The 19,128-nt window shown below is 29.2% G+C and overlaps 2 protein-coding genes across 4 annotated transcripts; one reads left to right on the top strand and one right to left on the bottom strand.

Moving 5' to 3' along the window:
- The first annotated feature begins 202 nt into the window (after positions 1 to 202).
- Positions 203 to 10,662, top strand: LOC111026306. Its single transcript, XM_022304360.1, has 3 exons — positions 203 to 391; positions 8,455 to 8,621; positions 9,923 to 10,662. Exons 2-3 carry the CDS (start codon positions 8,474 to 8,476, stop codon positions 10,270 to 10,272), a joined length of 498 nt encoding a protein of 165 aa, XP_022160052.1. The 5' UTR covers positions 203 to 391; positions 8,455 to 8,473; the 3' UTR covers positions 10,273 to 10,662.
- On the bottom strand, positions 10,335 to 18,225 carry LOC111026308. Of its 3 annotated transcripts, none has more exons than XM_022304363.1 (6): positions 18,052 to 18,225; positions 17,085 to 17,123; positions 16,973 to 16,986; positions 15,103 to 15,180; positions 14,821 to 15,027; positions 10,335 to 12,092 (listed from the first exon to the last, which is right to left on the bottom strand). In XM_022304363.1, the coding sequence occupies exons 2-6, from the start codon at positions 17,091 to 17,093 to the stop codon at positions 11,861 to 11,863; spliced, it is 540 nt and encodes a 179-aa protein (XP_022160055.1). In that variant the 5' UTR covers positions 17,094 to 17,123; positions 18,052 to 18,225; the 3' UTR covers positions 10,335 to 11,860. The 3 variants fall into 3 exon arrangements, with proteins under 3 accessions (XP_022160055.1, XP_022160054.1, XP_022160053.1); XM_022304362.1 differs by having other exon boundaries at positions 10,335 to 11,768; positions 11,852 to 12,092; positions 16,973 to 17,123; positions 18,052 to 18,223; XM_022304361.1 differs by having other exon boundaries at positions 16,973 to 17,123; positions 18,052 to 18,223.
- Between the last annotated feature and the right edge of the window lie 903 nt (positions 18,226 to 19,128).

Genomic DNA, 19,128 nt, shown 5'->3' with positions numbered 1-19,128 from the left:
GTAGATAAAACCCGACGCGAAGAGTGAAACCAAAGTTCCCCACCGCGACCAACTATCAGCAGTAATAATAATAATAATACTTAATAATAATAATAATAATGAACTGCGAAGGCGGCCTCCTCCGCCACCGCCGCCGCGATTTCGACCATCCCCGCTCCCGCCCCGCCACCTGCATTTACCTATATAAAACAATCAGACGTAGTCTTGAGGTGGTTCATTTAAAACAGCACCGACCGCTGCACACTGTACCTGTCACACACAGACATAATTCGAAGCTGCGACACCCGTTCAACACACCCGCCGGAACCGACTTCCCCGCATCTATATATAATTTACCTATTATATATATAGCTCTGCTATATAACTCAGGAACAGACGCCTTCTCGTCCACGTAAGTATATGATATACTATGTACCTACTATTAAGGCTATTATAATAATTATTATTGTTTGTTCATATCGGTATAATATTAATTTATCATATTTACTAATGTTGACATCCTATATTATTATCCCATGTACCTAATACCTAGAGATCCTCCAGATCGTTTAAAGCGTGGTTACATTTTGTCTTACCAGGTTCGACATTCAATAATAAAATAACATTAGATATTAACATAATACTTTGTTTGTTGTTACCTATATGGTGCGAACATCAAACATACCTTCCTTCCAAAAATATTGTATAGGTACCCTATGGCAGGTAGATATTATGAAGAAAATTACACTATCATTTATATAAAAAAAGAAATAGTTTTCTTCGGTCAATCGAGTGGTACTTAACCTAACCGATTAATAGATAGTACATTGTGCATTGTGTTGGTAATCGTTTTACAGTGAATCTGCGGATTTTCGAAAAAAATCTCGCGTCTGTAGCTAACGTTAACGTTAAGTCGTTAACGCCATTGTATTTGAAAAACGCGAGATTTTCGTTCAATAATGGTAGGTAGTATAAACTATAAAAGCTGTGTTTTATATTTTTTTCTCGAAATGCACACATCGCGTGTCAGCCGCGATTGAACCAGACATGTGTGTTAAATTGTTATATTACATGCTTTGCGGTTTAGAATTTTTAATACTTTAATTTTATAATATTATTATCTAGCTACTATTTATCTCACTGATTACAAATCCACAAAGCCAATATGATGTTTGCCGATAGCATACATTAATCAATCTTTAGCAGCTGATCGTAAACATTTTATTGAATACAAATTTGGTTAGGTAATTGTATTTTATATTTTTTTTTTTTTTTTGATTAATGTGCCTAATGTTAAGAGAGAAAATCCAAAATATTTGATTCAGAATATTATGCGATGTTGTTATAATATATTACATTTTGCCCAAATCAACACAAAAATATTGATTACCAATAATCTTTCAAACAAAAATGCAATCTCGGGATAACAATAAATAAAACCATTCGTCAATATAATAAAATAAATATGTAGTCATCTATTTGTAATTCCAGTGTACAGCTGCTAATGATGGCTATGTTTTTCATATCAGAGATATATTTTGCTCCCAAAAAAATATTAAACTACACAAACATTTTGTAAACTAGGAAATTCATATTTTATTTTATTTACAGTATGAAATTTAAAAAAAACAGACAAACACCTACTCTTTAATTTATTAATTTGGTTTTCATCTAAGCTAAACACATAGTATTTCTATACCTATAATGCACCTATAATATCGTATGTAATATATTTTCTTAACAATATTAAGTTTTATTATAATTTATAGCTTACCCAAGAAAAACATAATTATGAAAGGGTGTATAATATTATTAAACATATCATAGAATTATATTAATATTAATTTAAAAACAAACATATACTTAAAAACCAGTTAGAAGTTATTTAAAATATTACGATGAATAATGAGATTTTTTAAAATATTTATTTAGGTATGAGGTAATTATAATGATGACTATCCAATGTTAAATAAAATGTACAAGGTTTTATTTTAATTATTAATTGACTTATAATAATGTACTTATTGCATTAACCTAATTAAAATAGTTAACAATTTTAAATTATATCCTGATCGAGAATAAAGGAACATTAAAATACCATTAATCCACAGTAAACAGGGCGTTTACAAACAATAATGAATACTGCAGGTGATTAGTTTTTTGAAGGTAATAGGTACCTACTTGAGTATAGTGTACTTGTTAATTGATATAATGTTTCATGACGATTCTATTCTCATCAACATTTCAAAATTTCACATAAATCAACGATGTCTGTAGTTTGTGTTAAAATATCTACGCAATAATAATTACTATATTTTTACTCGGTATTTCTTAGCATCCGTTATTTGTTTAAATGAGCGGTATGAGATTACCGATGTATGTTCAGTATACCTACATATCTAATATACAATAGTCATACAATGACATACATTAAGTTAAACAATACAAATCAAATTAATTTACTTTTAGGAAATGTTCTTTAAGAATAAAAATATAGAATAATTTCAAAGTAAAACTAAGTCTCATACATAAATAATGCATGGTTGGATAGTTGGATTTCAACGCCACGAATCCATTTATCTGCTACCATAAACTGTTATAGCTCTTTCATATTATGATATCTAAATTCTAAATATCTTGTTTTGTCGCTCTTACTTATAGATTTGATGGAATAAAGAGTTTTGTCTGTGGAACATATTTAATTTATTTCATAAAATAACAATTTGTGTAATATAGTCTATAGCTATAATAGTACTTTTAGTCTAAACTTTAGAAGTTTTATTTAACTTACATAGTTAGGTAACATGATTTACAGTGACATTTGAATCTACATAACATTTTATTTATGAAAATCTTGATTCCCAAATCCCAAGTATACGTAATTTACCAATTATAACACATCCAGGCATAACTTAAATCAATTATATGAGTATTCTTTAATCAATCATTTATTTGAAGTCCGCTCGTTTTTCGGTTGTTTCACAATAATGGTCCCATAATTATGGTTAGATAGAACCGTATAGAGTCCGTAACAATAGGGCCCTACTGTATATAAATAGGTACTCATAATATACCTATATACGAAGTTGCAACCCACCAATAGTAATAAATACTAATAGATAATAATTAGTAAACTACTTGTTCGGTACTTAATTCGTCTACAAACATAACACATTTCAGGAAAACACTTTCTATTTTAATTCAAAATAAATAGCTCTTTTGCTTCGACCGAAATATCAATGGACAGCTGTCGTATGAAAATTAAAAATTATTTATTCTTTTGACAGCGGGATGAAGTATTGTCAAATAACAATTAAAACAGTTTTAGACTTTTACTATAATTTTCATCATTGTTGACTAGTCATATTGTAAATACGGCATGCTTGCGTTCAAGGAAAAAATATATTTCGTAAGTTCAAAACTTATAAATTATTGTTAGGAATTACAAATTATTACCTTTTCACTTTTGTTTAATCTCACACTCTTCTTTCTGTCTCTTAAGATGAACTAACGTCATGAGGTAATAAATATTAATGTTTTTGATATTTCCGTTTCGTTAAGTGTTTATCTGTTGGGCTTTAAAACGATCGGAAACCGAAAAAAACCTCTGAACATCGACTGCACTACTACATAATACAATGAAATCTATTTGTAAAAACATGGTGAAAACTAAATATAAAAAACAACGATCATACATATTATGTACCTAACCATATTGTGCGTAAATATTTTTTTAACATTTCTGACCACAGAGGTACATCGTATTATAATAAATGAAAATAATACACATTATAATGGCCGTGAAAATCGAAATCAGTGGTTTCGGATGAGTGCCGGACACGTGCGCTAATTACCTGTAAATCATAATACGTAACGAAGACAACGTCGCGTGCGACGATGAGTAATAATAATTACAATCATCATCAGTTGCTCGACTCGGTCGACGAAACAACAATGAGTACGACGAGACGATGACGTATTGTGCAATTTTGACAGCATACATAGGACTAGATTTGGACCAAGGTTCAACGCACGTTTTAGTGCTTACCTATATTAAACCACGGTATACTCTGTGCGTTACCGACTTACTTTTATATCTACCATTGCGTTGACGATTATTGTAATACTATTGTACGTCAAGATATCATTTGCCGGGATCAGAACCCGCGCAAATCGTACCTACCGTAAATAATACGATTAATGGAACCGGAAACTGTTTTCTCAAGTCCGCGTTCAGAAAGAGAAACCGGACACGGTTTTCTGCGGATTTTCTAGTCACCGTCGTTTTTGCCGCATCTCGCAAGAAGAACGAAAAAAATAACAATTAAAAATAATTTAAGAAAACTGTTCGTCGCCAAGGCCCGCCGGCGACACGAACCGATCGACGACGACCCCGAAGATTCGTCCTCGAAAACAAGTGTGCCCCTGCATAATGTGATATAACATAAAATGCGAAATTTCTCTTGAGCATCTCGGGACATCATCTCTTCATGTATCCCATGTAGACTTCTACAATATATAACACTTTATGTCATGTTTTGTTCACTTGTACAATGTATACCTACTATTGTACACATAATGTGTACAAGAGTGCGTAGCTTAACACATTTACATACGTAGGTATCAGATATTGTTGTTGTTATTGTTATTGTTATTACTTATATTTTGTTATAATACAGTATGCAAAGTCCCATAATTCAACAAGGGGGAGGGGGTCTCATATTACTTGATTAGGTTAGGTATCCATGCGATATGCTTGTTTTTAAGTATTTTCCCTGTTGCCCAAAAAAGGACTCCGATGCCTAATATGCTCTGCAGATTTTTGAGGAAGGATAATTTTTAAAACCAATAATTATTTATACTATTCTGATGATTTGTATTATTTATTTATGATATCGACGAATAAAGTATTGGGGTTGTGTCGTTGGAATAATGTTATAGAATCGAAAGAGTATGCAATGATATAATACGACTATTTTATTCTAGCTACAGCTAGATATTCGTAATCGATTGCACTTTTGGTATTTCCTACTTTCCATTATAATATGTAATATTGTTTATACAGCGTGCTAGGAAATACTCAATACACCATAAGTTGATCCGTTCCTGGGCAAGTTCGTCCCTATCTCCGACTTCACGATGTAAAGTAGCTCCTTCCTAATCTAGTGCATATATATGTTATTGAGACCGAAATACAATCATTCAAACCTAGCCTAGTCACTGTACAATATAATACATTATAATAAGCAATAACTATAATTGTATTAGAGTTAGTTTGCGCCGATGATATATTTCAAACAGGTGGCGCAAAAAAAAAATATTGTGATCCTCTCTGACTCCCTAATACTTGTTTTTTAACAATATCCTACACAGGGCTTACTGTATTAGCTGTATGAAAAATTAGGAATACTCGATTGCCCGCCCTGTATAGGTACCTATATGGAGATATTAAACCATTAAGAAACTACAGATTCAATGTAATCATATTATATATATATAGGTACCTACTATAGCAAGTAATACTTACACTTAGAATGGATTGAAGATCAGTAAGACCCTTTCTGCAATCTATAAAATCTAAATCATACATACGGGAAAACAGAATTACTGGCCTGACTACCAACTATCCATAAACGTTTATCAAGAATCATACACAAACAATGTCGTACTCGTTATTATACAGTTAATAATAACAGTTTAGCCGCGCCGAAACGTGTGTAAAACCAGAACGACAGGTGTATTATATATGATCGGGCGGAAAACGATTTTGTTCAAGTCGATTTCGTAACGACGGAGATGTTAAAAACACGGCAATAGACGCGGTTTATACCTACCAATAGGGGAAAAAAATCAATTTGCTTACAACTGGCTGCAGAAGAAGGAGAGGACGATCAGTGAACCGCAGAAATACAGCAACGAGCGAGTTCGAAACAGACGATAATTTCACTAATTTAAATGTGAAACTGAAACCTTGAAGGAAGTTGCATAATATACAGTTGGTCCTTGAAAGTGGACGTGATTTGATTTTATCTCCTGGAAGTGAAAGCGTTGTGCATACACGCATTCGAATATATTATTAGATATGTATGTGTACAGGCGCACGCGCACACACTCGCATATAATTTATGGTATAAACATTATAATATTAAACCGATCGGTTTTGGTAAATCGAATTAAATGTACTAATGTCTAATGTACTATTATAACATGAACAGTTTGATTAGCATCACCCAGAGCCAAGTACACTACAATAGTATATAAGTATCTACTCAGAAATATTGACGACTAGTAGATGGTTTTTTGTATTATTATTACGCATTTAAACTTTAAACTTTAGATGGGCATGTTCCATGAACGTTTTGTTTGGTGCTTAAGCACCCTTAATATTTCATGGACGATATATACATATGATACAATTCAACTCACTGAAGCAACGATAATTTTTAGACCAGTGTTTTTGATCAGATATCGATCAAGAGCAAGACGATATTACATGGAAACAACCAAAATAAACACAGACCGAAGAAGGTTAGCCGTATTTTACGGGAGCAACCACTCAGACGTGAATCGTGTAGATACCTGTACACAGAACACACGTGAAATAATAATAATATACCTAAACTGCATACATACATTGTTATAACCTTTCACCGTATTCTTATGCGAGTAATAGTAATAATACATACATATTAATGACGGGAAAGTAGTTGTTTATTACTGCAAAATATATTATACATATCGACGCTGAATATTCCGCGAATCGGCGGAGGACACTTGAGCTCAAATATTAAATAACGTATTATCTTACAGAATACTGAATAGGTAATATAAAATACTGCAAATACACAATACGGTTGTAAATAAATGTACCTACTACCTATACAAATATGATCGTTGGTTCTAATAGTAAGTTTTACATTTTAACGCTTTCGTTTGATTTAACTAGGTTGTCAAATGTTACCTTTTATGTACAGTCGAAAATGCCTAAACCAGAAAACGAGCGTATTATATATTGGTATAGATTAATATTTGGAGTGAACAATTTTTATCCGATCAAATGTACCACCGACTAAACGAAATTATTATTTAATAAAGTGAAATAGTAAAATATTTTAGCGATCACTGATATATACACGATCATTTACATAGGATTACTTAGGTATTATTGTTGGTTTTGAACTTATAAATATTATGTTCGTGGTTAGACCGCTCAGAAGCTCAAACTCTAACATACAAATTATATCATAATATGCCACTGCAACAATGTATTATTGTTAATCATTAAATTCGAGGCTGAAAATTAACTAGTATAAATGTTAAAAGTTTTTGTTTCTCTTACAACTTTTAACTTAACCAATTACTTTTTACTGCAATGTAAACTTGTAAACAAGTAAGACTACTCGAGTAAAAAGTGTATTTTACCTAGATGGCTAGATTATATTTTTCAGTTGAATAAAATATCATTGCATGGAGTTTCAAAAAATAATATTGCTTACCAACTATTTTTCTTGTAGTTCACCTTTTACTGAGGTGAATATGTTTGGTCCATGATTATAAATATTTTAAGGTTATTGTAGCTTTTAAATATTGTTGATGTTTATTTGTGCCTACTTATATTATGAAAAAAGTTCGAATATATTTCAATATAATTATTATCTCAAGAAAAAACTGAATTTTCAAATTTCTAATTTTTTTCTACAAAAACTACTTAATCAAGATGATTTTTCCTTTTAATTTCCTAGCCTTGATTAATTATTAATAAAGTGGTATTAATCAATATTTATTATCTATAAATGAGAAGCCTCCATTGTAACTGGCGGGATCCCAACAAATAACCTACTACGGTAGTCCAGGACAGCCATGAACGAATGATGAGGAATAACTGAAATAAGTATAGGCGGTGTTTAATGAAATAATTGTTTGAAAGTTTAAACATTATTGGTTGGAAATATTTTTTTGAGAACAAAAATGTATAGTTATCAATTCATATGCATAGTAATTTTCATTCACGATTTTAGATTTCTATTCGCAACACCTGGTTAATTGAATATTTGAATAAAGACATTTTGTACAGGTATATAAACTTACGCTATTTCACTAGCTACCAATTTAATTCAAGTCATGTTCATGACACATTGGTGTCACTATTAGATTTTCTTTAAATAACTTAAATTAAATTTCAAATATCTACAACATGAATATCGGCGGTCTTATAGGTACTCCTCGTGTAGTACGAGTATGAGCTCCGCTCGTATATTAATTAGTGTTATATATACCTATTTAATATTTATACACCATCCTTATTCAGTTAATGTTTTGGGCATTATAAAACGTCAACGTTTACTTATTTTACTAATTTCATAATAATCAGAAATACAAATTATATATATATATATTATATTTAACAAATATTTTCAATTTAATATTTTGTGTTAGCCAAAAAGAAGTGGAAATAAATATTTTTTTTCTTTTCAGTATTACCCATCAAAACAAAATGGATTACAGACTGAGCATTTTGGCAGTGGCGTTGGGAGTGGCTGCGATTGTACTCGCTGCTGACGAAAAATCATCGACACCCGCACCGGAAGCCGAAGGAACAATCAGAATTTACCGCAGGCTAATACCAGCAGATGTCCTAAGAGGTTTGTTAAAATATTTTAAATCCAACGAAATAAATGCATCTAACCATAACGTCTAATAGATAACGTTTATGAAATATCAAGCACATTAATGTATACAATTGTATAGAATGCAGTATTTATTGAGAGTAATTTCTTCGAGATGAATTTAATAGCAACTGTCCAAACTACCGCTACCTTATAAAAGTTATAATATTATGATGTTAATCGTTGAACCTTGTCCCAAGCATTGCTATTAATTTTTTTTGCCATTTTCGTGCAATCCACGTTTGTACACCACGTCACCGTGATATTTTCTCCATGTTTGGCTGTCACTAAAATGTTGCCAGCTTAGTAGATACAGTTAGATAAACCCGAAGGTTCGTTGTCCATAAAACAATACCAGTGGTGCGGCCTTAATTTAACCGAGGAAGTGTGACCGCTTTCCATTAACAGCAACTCCTATTTTGATACGGGTTCGATTATTCACAAATCAAAATAGAAATCTCAAGAGCATTGATGTTTTTTATTGTGACTTATTATAGACACATCCTAACTTGATATAAAATTATGAAAGCACATTATTACGAACGAACAAGATAAAATTATAAGAGTAGATCATGTAATTAGTTAATTAACTTGTTAAGAAGTTAATAACAACCTTTACTGCTATAGTAGTATAGTTACTACCTAGTACCTACTCATAATGTTAAATATAGGTACTTCTAAGTTCTGACTATAAACTATTGATTAACCAATCGAGCATATCCGTTGTTGCATAGACCAAAACAGTTAGGACGTTAGGTTTTTTTATTCGAAATTTCAAATTATAACTTAATTTATTGCATTTATTTCAAAGAATATTATTAGGTATTAGCCATTAGGTAGGTACATTAAGTGCTATGTATAATAATCACTGTTACATGGATTGGCATTTTTTAAGAAGAGAGAGAAAATAAAGTATACGCCTATCCCATGGTTAGTTATATAATGTATTACCTACTCTATTAAAATAATATATGGGAATGTAAAATTATCCAATTAGTAATTACCCTATCTCTATTGACCAAGTTACAAGCCATAATATACTATTATTCAAATATTAAAATATATTTTAATATTATGAAGTATTACTCGTGAATATTTGATAACGATATTATAGGTCTTGACTTTTAAGTATTTAACGTTTTCATGGGAATAAAAAAACTATAAGTTAAGACAAACTGACAACTATATAGGCATTGGACCTTGAAATTATAACATTATTATTAACAATACTCAATGATATAATAATGTGACGAAAACACGTGTATCTGCCCACACAGATTTCCCTGGATTGTGTTTCGCGTCGACTAAATGCGCCACCGTGGAGCCAGGACACACATGGGAGCTATCACCGTTCTGCGGACGTTCCACATGCGTGCAAGGGGAGGGCACCGACCGACTGTTGGAGCTGGTTGAGGACTGTGGTCCATACCCCAAATCCAACCCCAAGTGCAAGCTGTCCGAAAAGACCAACAAGACAGCTGCTTTCCCCGACTGCTGCCCCGTGTTCGATTGCGAGCCTGGCGTTAAGCTCGAATATCCAGAAGTCACGGTGGTCGAGAACTCGGAATCATCCGATGCCGGCGCCGACAGCACCACCACCACAACCACGGGAAAACCCAAAGCTTGATGACGAGGGCAACGTGGAAGATCCATTAACCCTCAACCCCCACACCCCCTCGCACTACAGTCATCATCCCTGCAACATCGCCCCACGCACTTCTCATTATTATTAATATTACCTACCTATATATTTTTTTAAATTTTTTTTTAATTTTTTTTTTAACACAACTCACTGTAAAAGAAATGTTTGAAAAAAAATTCTGTTATACAATTTATACATACATAAACTACCTATATTTACATACGTGTATCTATAAATCATGTATACATATTACTAGATTAAAATGTCATAATTTTGATGATAATGTTATGATTACACTTTTGACAAAGTTCCCTATTAATTAATTACTAGTGTATAATCGTGAGAAAAAATAATCAACTTTAAGTTTTTAATTAATCTATTGTTTTATTACCTACCTAATATATTATAGCACCTATCTACTACCACACAAACATAACTATAATATTAAACATTACATAGATGCAGTGGCATCATTAAAGGGGGGCAAGGTGAGCATTTGCCCTTGCCTAATAGAGAAATTGGTCCGATTGTTGGTCAAACAGCATAACTATAATTTTTCTAATTTTGAAGAAATATATATACAATAACCAGGCAGCTCCATTTTTCAGAATTATTCAGGGTGACCATAGAAAATAATTAACAATATTTATGATAACCCTGAAGATAACGATTAGATTTGTATGACTGTTGTATCAATATAACGATATTTCTTCGATGAAATCGTTTTCATAAAAAAGTCAATTTTGAAAAAAAAAGGAGTTGTCTGATTATTGCACAGAGCAAATTGTATAATCATTAGAAAACTATTGTCATGATAATAATTAATTATTAATATTTTTAGTTCTTTAGTTCAAATATATAGATGCTGATACTATAGTAATTCTAAAAAACAGTCATTCTTAAATTTATCCATGATTCCGAAAAAACCTCTATATAAAAGTTACCGATTTTTGAATTTTGAATTTTGTCTTAGCAGTTGTATTTTATATTACCTATAATGTTATTTGTTTGGCCCCTTGAGAAAAATATAAAATAACGCCACTGAGATAGGTACCATAATTATTTAGCTCCGACATGTCTTTTTTTGTTAAAAAATTAGGTTATTTTTTCCCAGTCGTTCAGAAACAAATACAATTGCATAAAATGGGAATTGCATCAAGATAAAAATTAATTTAATAGTAAATCATACAGAATATTCAAACTTAAAAACATTTAACTATAAAAGGAATACCAAACAAAATAAAAAATAATTTCTTCTATTTATAGCAAATAAAAGAAATAAAATGCACAACAAATTTACTCTTTTTTTGACAGATATTGCGGCATAATCTCTAAAATTTAGTAAAAATTGCCTATATTAAGCTCTCTAAAAATCGTTACTGATGTGCACTCTCAAGATATTAGACTAATGCCGTCGGGCATCTAGTGATATTTGAATAAAATATATCCGCTATCCAATTGTTTTTGAGCCATTCTGAAAACTAGCGATAGATAAACGATATTTATATGAATATGATGCATAAAATAGAATTTTTGTTAATAATATATGTAGTCATTATATTACTTAATAATTTTATTGTGTACACAATATTTCATTTGAAGGTTGGCTGTAAATATAGAAGCCATTTTCAGTTATTTGTCTGTATAAATAAATGTATTTATAAGCCTTTAAAGTGGTAGGAGCTACATACAATTCCGCAAAGTCTTCTCTCGTTTCAACATGATGTACCGGTGATCTGAAGGCGTTGAACTGTTTTATGAAAGCCATAATGAATGAAAAACAATTGTGATTTTCTTCGTTGTATCTATTAGATAAAAAAACAAGACTACTTTAAGGTGTAAACCATGAAATACGTAGGTACTTATTATACAAAAAAATGCATCAAACACCCACTGGATGTTGTTTTTTTTAAATTCTGAGAGTAGCGAATGAATGTATTCTATCATTGTAAAATTATGTGTGTCTTTTTTTTCTGTTCATCACCGACATTTGTGGTAATGAAATGGGCGGGTACCCACTTGTCTACCTTTTTTATGATATATTTATAATTTTGTCTATGATATAGGAATCAAAATAAAATACAAATAAACATAATAGTGTACAAAAATAATAAAAAACAAGTCAATTAAAATTGCAACGTTAAAGGTAGCATTTTAGATCAAATTGTATTAAAGAAATTATCCCTCCTCATCAGGTTAAGCCACTTACTAATTAGTAATTACTTAAAACTTAAATGTAAATATAAGCTTTTTAGCTCTTATATTATATAGTTAGGACCTTAGGGGAAGTCATACTAACGTTAATATACTAAATTATATTTTAAAAAGAATCCATTTTACTTAGTTATTTTTAATATTAGAACTAATTAACTTATTACCATATTTAAATACTTTATAACACAAACATTTTTAATTTAAAAGTGTTCATAACTTCAAAATTTCAAAAAAAAAACCTACGAGGTAGACTAGAACTGTAAATATAAATCACGCGGACATGAGTGTTTGGTCGTAATTTTATTATTATATGATTAGAAATTAGTACTAAAAATAATAAAAAATAACTTTAATTGAATCGAATTATTAAACAGTACAGTAGTTGTAGCTGAAGTCCAATGTTAGAAATCCTAAAACTCAGTTTGCCGATATCTTGCTTATCCGGCGCTGCTTAGAGGGGCTATTTACAAAAATTACTCGAATACCAGCTACCTAATAATTTTAAAACGTGCAAAACGTTTAACGTAATTATAATTCAATACAAATGTTCTTAAACATTTACAAAAAATACATTTTTTTGGAAATTGTTGAACTAAGGCGTTGTATAAAACACTATTTCTTATTTTCAAAAACAAAGGTTTGTCTATCCTTCTACTGTTTTTGAAAAAATATTTTTTTCTTACAACTTATCTATTCAAAACATTTGTATTTTTTATAAATTATTTTCCAATAGGAATTTTCTGTATACATCATGCATGTATAATACTATAATACAATAATAAATTATATAAATATATCACAGTAAGGCTCAATAAATAATGACGCGATTGTATCCTCTCAGCAGTCAAGAAAACTATGTACGAAAAAAAAAATGTATGGTAGTTATGCATTCTGCTTGGCGCGGCCCCAGGAGCTGTTTCTGTCATATTTTTTTTGTAAATGCTGCCTTTATTTGTCTATATACATTCAATTTTGATGGCCTACGAAAATTCACCGAACTTTTATAATGTGGCCCTCCGAAAATATTAATTGGCGATTCCATACTTTATAGTTTATTCGAAACAATAACTTCAAAGGTGAGCATTAACTAGTTAGTTTATTTTCTAATAAACTTTTCAACTTAATTAGTTGAATTGGCAGTTGAAGTAACTTAGCTTTTCATAGTTGATTCAAAAATGATCTATCAAGTTAAACAAAAAAAAAAATTTTCGTTTATACGTAAATAATAAATATTAATGAAAAATAAAAATCATCAAACACTATATAATTATTAATTACACTACCCTTTTTGTTATTTTTCTTGATAGCATAATTGTTTATATGGATATATTTTAGTTGATTGGATACTAGATTGGCATAAAGCTATAAGGCATCCACAATATAATTATGTTAACATGTTTCCAGTACAAATAACAATTATTGATTAGAAAAATATCAACCAGATTCTGGAAATTGGAAAACAAAATGCTATTAAGTTTTATTATATTTTAGATTCTGAGAGGAGAGATTGTTTGATTTGTTTTTTTTGTGTCTGTGTGCACGACGAGTAGTCAAAAAAGTAATGCTTCGATTTATACTTCAGTATTTATTTAAGTGGGAAATTGAATCTAGTTGGTTCATTTGTGAGGTCAAAATTTTTAAAATTTCCTTTGGGAAAAAAAATATTAAGAAAAAACTGGAATTTAAGGTAGGTTTTTAACAAAATCAATTTGACAAAAATGACAGTAGATACATGAAATTTTCATTTAATATCTTAATGTTTATATTAGAATTTCCTATACACCATAAAACTTTTAAAGTATTTTGAATTATTTTTAGTTAAATACTCTTATAGGTACAAGAAATTTCCGATTTTTATAAGTTTTATTTTAATTAATGCCGATAAAAAATGTTTCCCTCAATCAACAAACATCAAAATGTAATACAAGGTTCCTCATAAGTTGTAAGTGGAAGGTATATATTTGCAGAAAATCTACATTCAGATGTTTGCTTAAATAACTGTATTGCTTAACCTTTTTTCTTCGGTATGACATTATTAAAAGATTGACTTAACTAATTATATGTTTATCGTGTTTCAGATTGGTTTATTGTATTTACCTATTCCATGTAATTAATTTAAATTAATTTTCAAATAATTGGTTGTATTTTTAAGGCAATTGGACAAAGTGGGGGGGGGGGACGCTGGAACTTCATATATATAAGCGAGATCATAACTTTTTATCTTGTTTGTCTTAAAATTAAGGTCATATTGACACCAATAATTTTAACCGATTTTCACTTACGATCATTCAATTAATTTTTAACCTTATTTCAACAAACCTAGCACTGTCCCAACACTCATTTTTTACTATATTTTTTAATATAGTATCCCAACGTGTATCCAAAGAACGGTCATTTAGTTGAAACACAACTAAACATTCTTGCCATTTGTCTGTATCCTCATTGACTCCATTCCAATCATATGATATAACAGTACCTCTTGACGTTGTCACTCCAATATGTAAATCATCCATTAGTTGGTAATTACTAGTAAAAATGTAAGATAGGATTTTTTTGAATTATGAATATGTCAAATTAAATAACGATATTAAGTACACTCACTTTAAAAAATCATCTCGAGTTGGTTTCACAATAACAGAGCATGATTGCTGAGATGCTCTTACAAAAGGATAAGGAACTCTTAAAATAAAAAACAAATATACTTAAAAATGTATTTATTTTAAACTTGTTCTAAAAAATTGTTTTTCATTGACATAGATTTGTACAACAGACTAAACGTAGAATATTTAGATTATTTAAGTCATTTTTAGTTTTAAACTTTAACATAAAACTGTACAGAACCATTGCTGAATCTCATAAACTTCATTCTTTTATCCTTTTATTCATTTGTTATAAAATTATGATAAATACCGTGACACACAATTTAATATTTTTTCCCTACAAGGTATATTATTTTTATGTTTTACTATGTCCTCTTAATAAGTAACCATGACAAAGAAAAACTTACAATATATCGATCAGAAACATTTTATCTTGTGTCCAGCCCAAAAACATATTTAATGTTAAATATTATTATGTTAAATCTCCATCAAGTAGAGTGAGGATAGAAAGTATTTTTTATGAATAACCAAGTACATTTAAGTGGCAAGTAGAAAATTTTTTTTGGGCAAGACCTAGAAATACCTCCATCTCCCTTTTGGTTAAATCAGAAGTTATTTTATTTTTATTTTTACTCATTACAACTGAAATTATCATTCAATTATATACAAGTAGCTATAAATACCTAGTTTGAATAGTACCGCTTAATTGTAGCTATTAGACTAATAGTGCAATAATTATTTTTCATTCCATACTTGTTTTAATGCTCTGTTGTACTCAATCATTCTCAGACTACAGAAATTATTAAACCCAAACATAATAAAAATGTTAAGCTGTAGAATGTGCCCATATGTGAACTAAATAGGTTAGAAGCATAATACAACTGTTAGCTTGTTATTTATATCATGGACCATGGCTAGAAGTATCTAGTAGTACACTATAGGTGTAGTATAATGGTTAAATTATAGTTTTTATAGTTTAAGTTAAATGTAATACAGTAATCACCACTTATTGGACTCATTCGCCAATAGGGCTCAAACAGGTTGGTCTCAATTGTATTCTTACACATAGGAAAAAATTGTTCTATTGTACTCACATACCGGTTAATGGTCAAAGTATATTTTTAAGAATATTTTCTTAATTTTTAGTCCACCTTCACGATTGAATCGATAATATTTTGACGATTAACACTATTGCTTCAACTTGTCAAATAGAAAAGTATGAAAGATTTGAAAATATTTTTATACATTCAAAGTCATTGTTTACGAAATAATATTTAATCGTTACCATTTTTCATGTTTTTGTCCTTCATGAATAACACCATACATTTGAAGTACATAAATAAATAAATCCATGATTTGAATCTTTGTCAATACATGGCCAAATTGAAGTTTTTATTAAAATGCATGTGTATTTATTTTAATTCTTGGATATTTCAAATTATTGACAATTAACTGTCACATTGTTATGTCATATTACCACTGTATAATACTTAACACAAAAGTATAATTATAGTACTTTTATATGACAAGGATTTAATTTAAAATCTAATACTATATAAACCATACACTTATCAGTATCTGAAATTTTATTTTTAACAATATATCCATATTTTTAATATAATTATTATTCAGTTCAACAAATCACTTCTATAAGTATGTAATATAAATTTATTTTAAGAATCTTGTTAAACTAACTTAAAAATTATATTTATAAGTCTATAAGAGCATATTAAGAGTTAGGTCTTGGTGAAATAACGCTACATAACAAAATATTTGGTCCATTACTTAAACAAATTTTTAATTTATAGGTTTAGATTTTATCGACATTAAAAATACTAGAATGTGAAAAATTAAAATGTTGAATAGTTTACCTGATTGGAATGCTCTGCAAATTTTTTAAACATATTTTGCAAATAGGACAATTAGTTGGAATGTTTATACAGTATATGTTCTTATGGCTACAATGTTGAAAGCTAATTATACCTGAATCATTATTCATAACAGTTGGTTGAATTGTACAATCTGCAACAAAAAGTTTGCAATAAAAATATTGTAACTGACAACTATTTTATAGGTTTATCAATAAATAAATGAATGTATAGAAATATTTCAGCACAAAAGGAAGAATTTAGATTTGAACTCGTCTACAAAAACTATATTTACATAGGTGTTATAAATTGGCAATAAATCCATTTTTATTTTAAAACTGTATTATAAGATAATATTGGTGAATTTTAAATGAATGTTAGCATCAATGAAAACCACTTCTATCGGCATTTTTACAGAGACTTTAATAGTAGATATGAATAATAATATGTACCTACCTAGTAATAAGTAATAAGAGTGAAAACAAATACTTAACCGATTCAAAATATGTTAAGAACCTTATTAACATAAACAATTAACATGGTTATTACATTTTTTTTTCATTCATCATCTATAATATCATGATTATTGTTTTTATGTTCAAACAAAAATTATTAAACCTTAAATAGCATTCTACATACTTAAAGTATACATAATGACCACAAAGCATATAAATTATTATACAAAGATAACTAACTAAAATAATAATGTCATTAACAAGCGATGATAAAAATGAATGAACTAATTAATTTTAAATAATATTTATTATCTACATGGAATCATATAATATTTTGATGCATAGGTGTAGCATTAAGAAACCTCATCAATTCACATTTTAAAAATGCTAGTAACTACTAGTATCTTAGTAACCAAAACAAATTTGTCGTATAGGTGGTAGTGATAAAAAATAAAGCCATTAAATTATTTAAGGATAAAAAAATCAGTGACTGTTCTTTAAGTTAAGAAAATAATTCAAATTGTATGATTAAATTTCAACTTAAAAATTCCAACTATAACTTTAATTACTTTCAAAGCTTTAATAAAGTAAAATCGCATGATTACTGATTAGATATTTTTATTTTACCAATTTCGAGATAATGTGATGGTGCCAACCAGTATACAGTCAATAATATAATATATGCCAATTTTAATAAAAACTAATAGAAACCTAAGTAACAATTAAGATTTACTTCAACTTCAAAATTGTAAATTACCTACAAAATTACACTGATATACTATTTTGATATGTGATGATTGATAACATAATGCAACATGTTGATTAGATAGTCATAATGATAAGCAATATTGACATTTCGTCTTATGATATAAAATGAACTACATAGGCATTAATGTAGATTAGATAGACATAATATTATTAGACCTTCAATTGCAATTTGACGTAACAAAAATAATATTTGTTAAATTACTAATTGAGACGTTCATATACAGTTTAAAGTGAATCTAGTTTGTGCCTTCGCTAGGTCAAAATTTAAATTTCTATATAGTTTTAAAAAGCGACAAGAAAAACAAACATACAATTGAGGAAAAATGGGAATTTTTAAGTAAAATCAGTTTTCGAAAAAATCGATTTTGGTTTTTAGTGTAATTCCAGACCGTAAATACATGCAATTTTCACTGAACGATGATTGTTTTACCATATTCTATTCACCATACAATTTTCAAAATATTTTGTATCGTATTGAACTATTTATAGGCATATGAAATTTTCGATTTTTATTGTTTCTTTACACTAATATCAATAAAAAATTTTTCTCTCGGTCAAAAAACTTGAAAATGTAGTACAAGATTCCTCGTAATGGAAATTAAAAAAAAAAATTGAGTGAAAATCCACAAAAATTTTTTTCGTACGTTTGAATTTATAATTTTGACAAAATTCGTAAAAATCAAAAAAAAAATCAGCAAGTTATTTTGTGTAGAAATTCATAGAAATTTTTATTTTTTTATCTAAGAGTTAAAAATTGAAGACAATATTCCTTATAAGGTTGTTTACCTTTACCGGAAAAAAATTTCTATCGGAAAGTCAAATTAAATTGTTATGAATGATTTAAATTGAAATTTTTACAAGATAATTCAATGTTATTGGTGAATATGATATTCATTCGATTTCTCATGTAGAGATTTTCTTATTTTGTAGGAATTC

Source organism: Myzus persicae, unplaced genomic scaffold (assembly GCF_001856785.1).
Source record: "Myzus persicae strain clone G006 unplaced genomic scaffold, MPER_G0061.0, whole genome shotgun sequence".
In the NCBI taxonomy this organism is placed as follows: Eukaryota; Metazoa; Arthropoda; class Insecta; order Hemiptera; family Aphididae; genus Myzus; species Myzus persicae.
The sequence above is the reverse complement of the archived record's forward strand: the minus strand, read 5'-3'. Positions and strand labels throughout refer to the sequence as shown.

Bases quoted from the DNA above. Each gene is read 5' to 3' on its own strand.
- LOC111026306 (XM_022304360.1), top strand. From the start codon at position 8,474: ATGGATTACAGACTGAGCATTTTGGCAGTGGCGTTGGGAGTGGCTGCG. The intron at 8,622-9,922 runs GTTTGTTAAAAT...CTGCCCACACAG, and splicing joins ACCAGCAGATGTCCTAAGAG to ATTTCCCTGGATTGTGTTTC.
- LOC111026308 (XM_022304361.1), bottom strand. From the start codon at position 17,100: ATGAATAATGATTCAGGTATAATTAGCTTTCAACATTGTAGCCATAAG. The intron at 15,181-16,972 runs GTAAACTATTCA...TTTTATTTTAAG, and splicing joins TTGCAGAGCATTCCAATCAG to AGTTCCTTATCCTTTTGTAA. The intron at 15,028-15,102 runs GTGAGTGTACTT...CATTTTTACTAG, and splicing joins ACTCGAGATGATTTTTTAAA to TAATTACCAACTAATGGATG.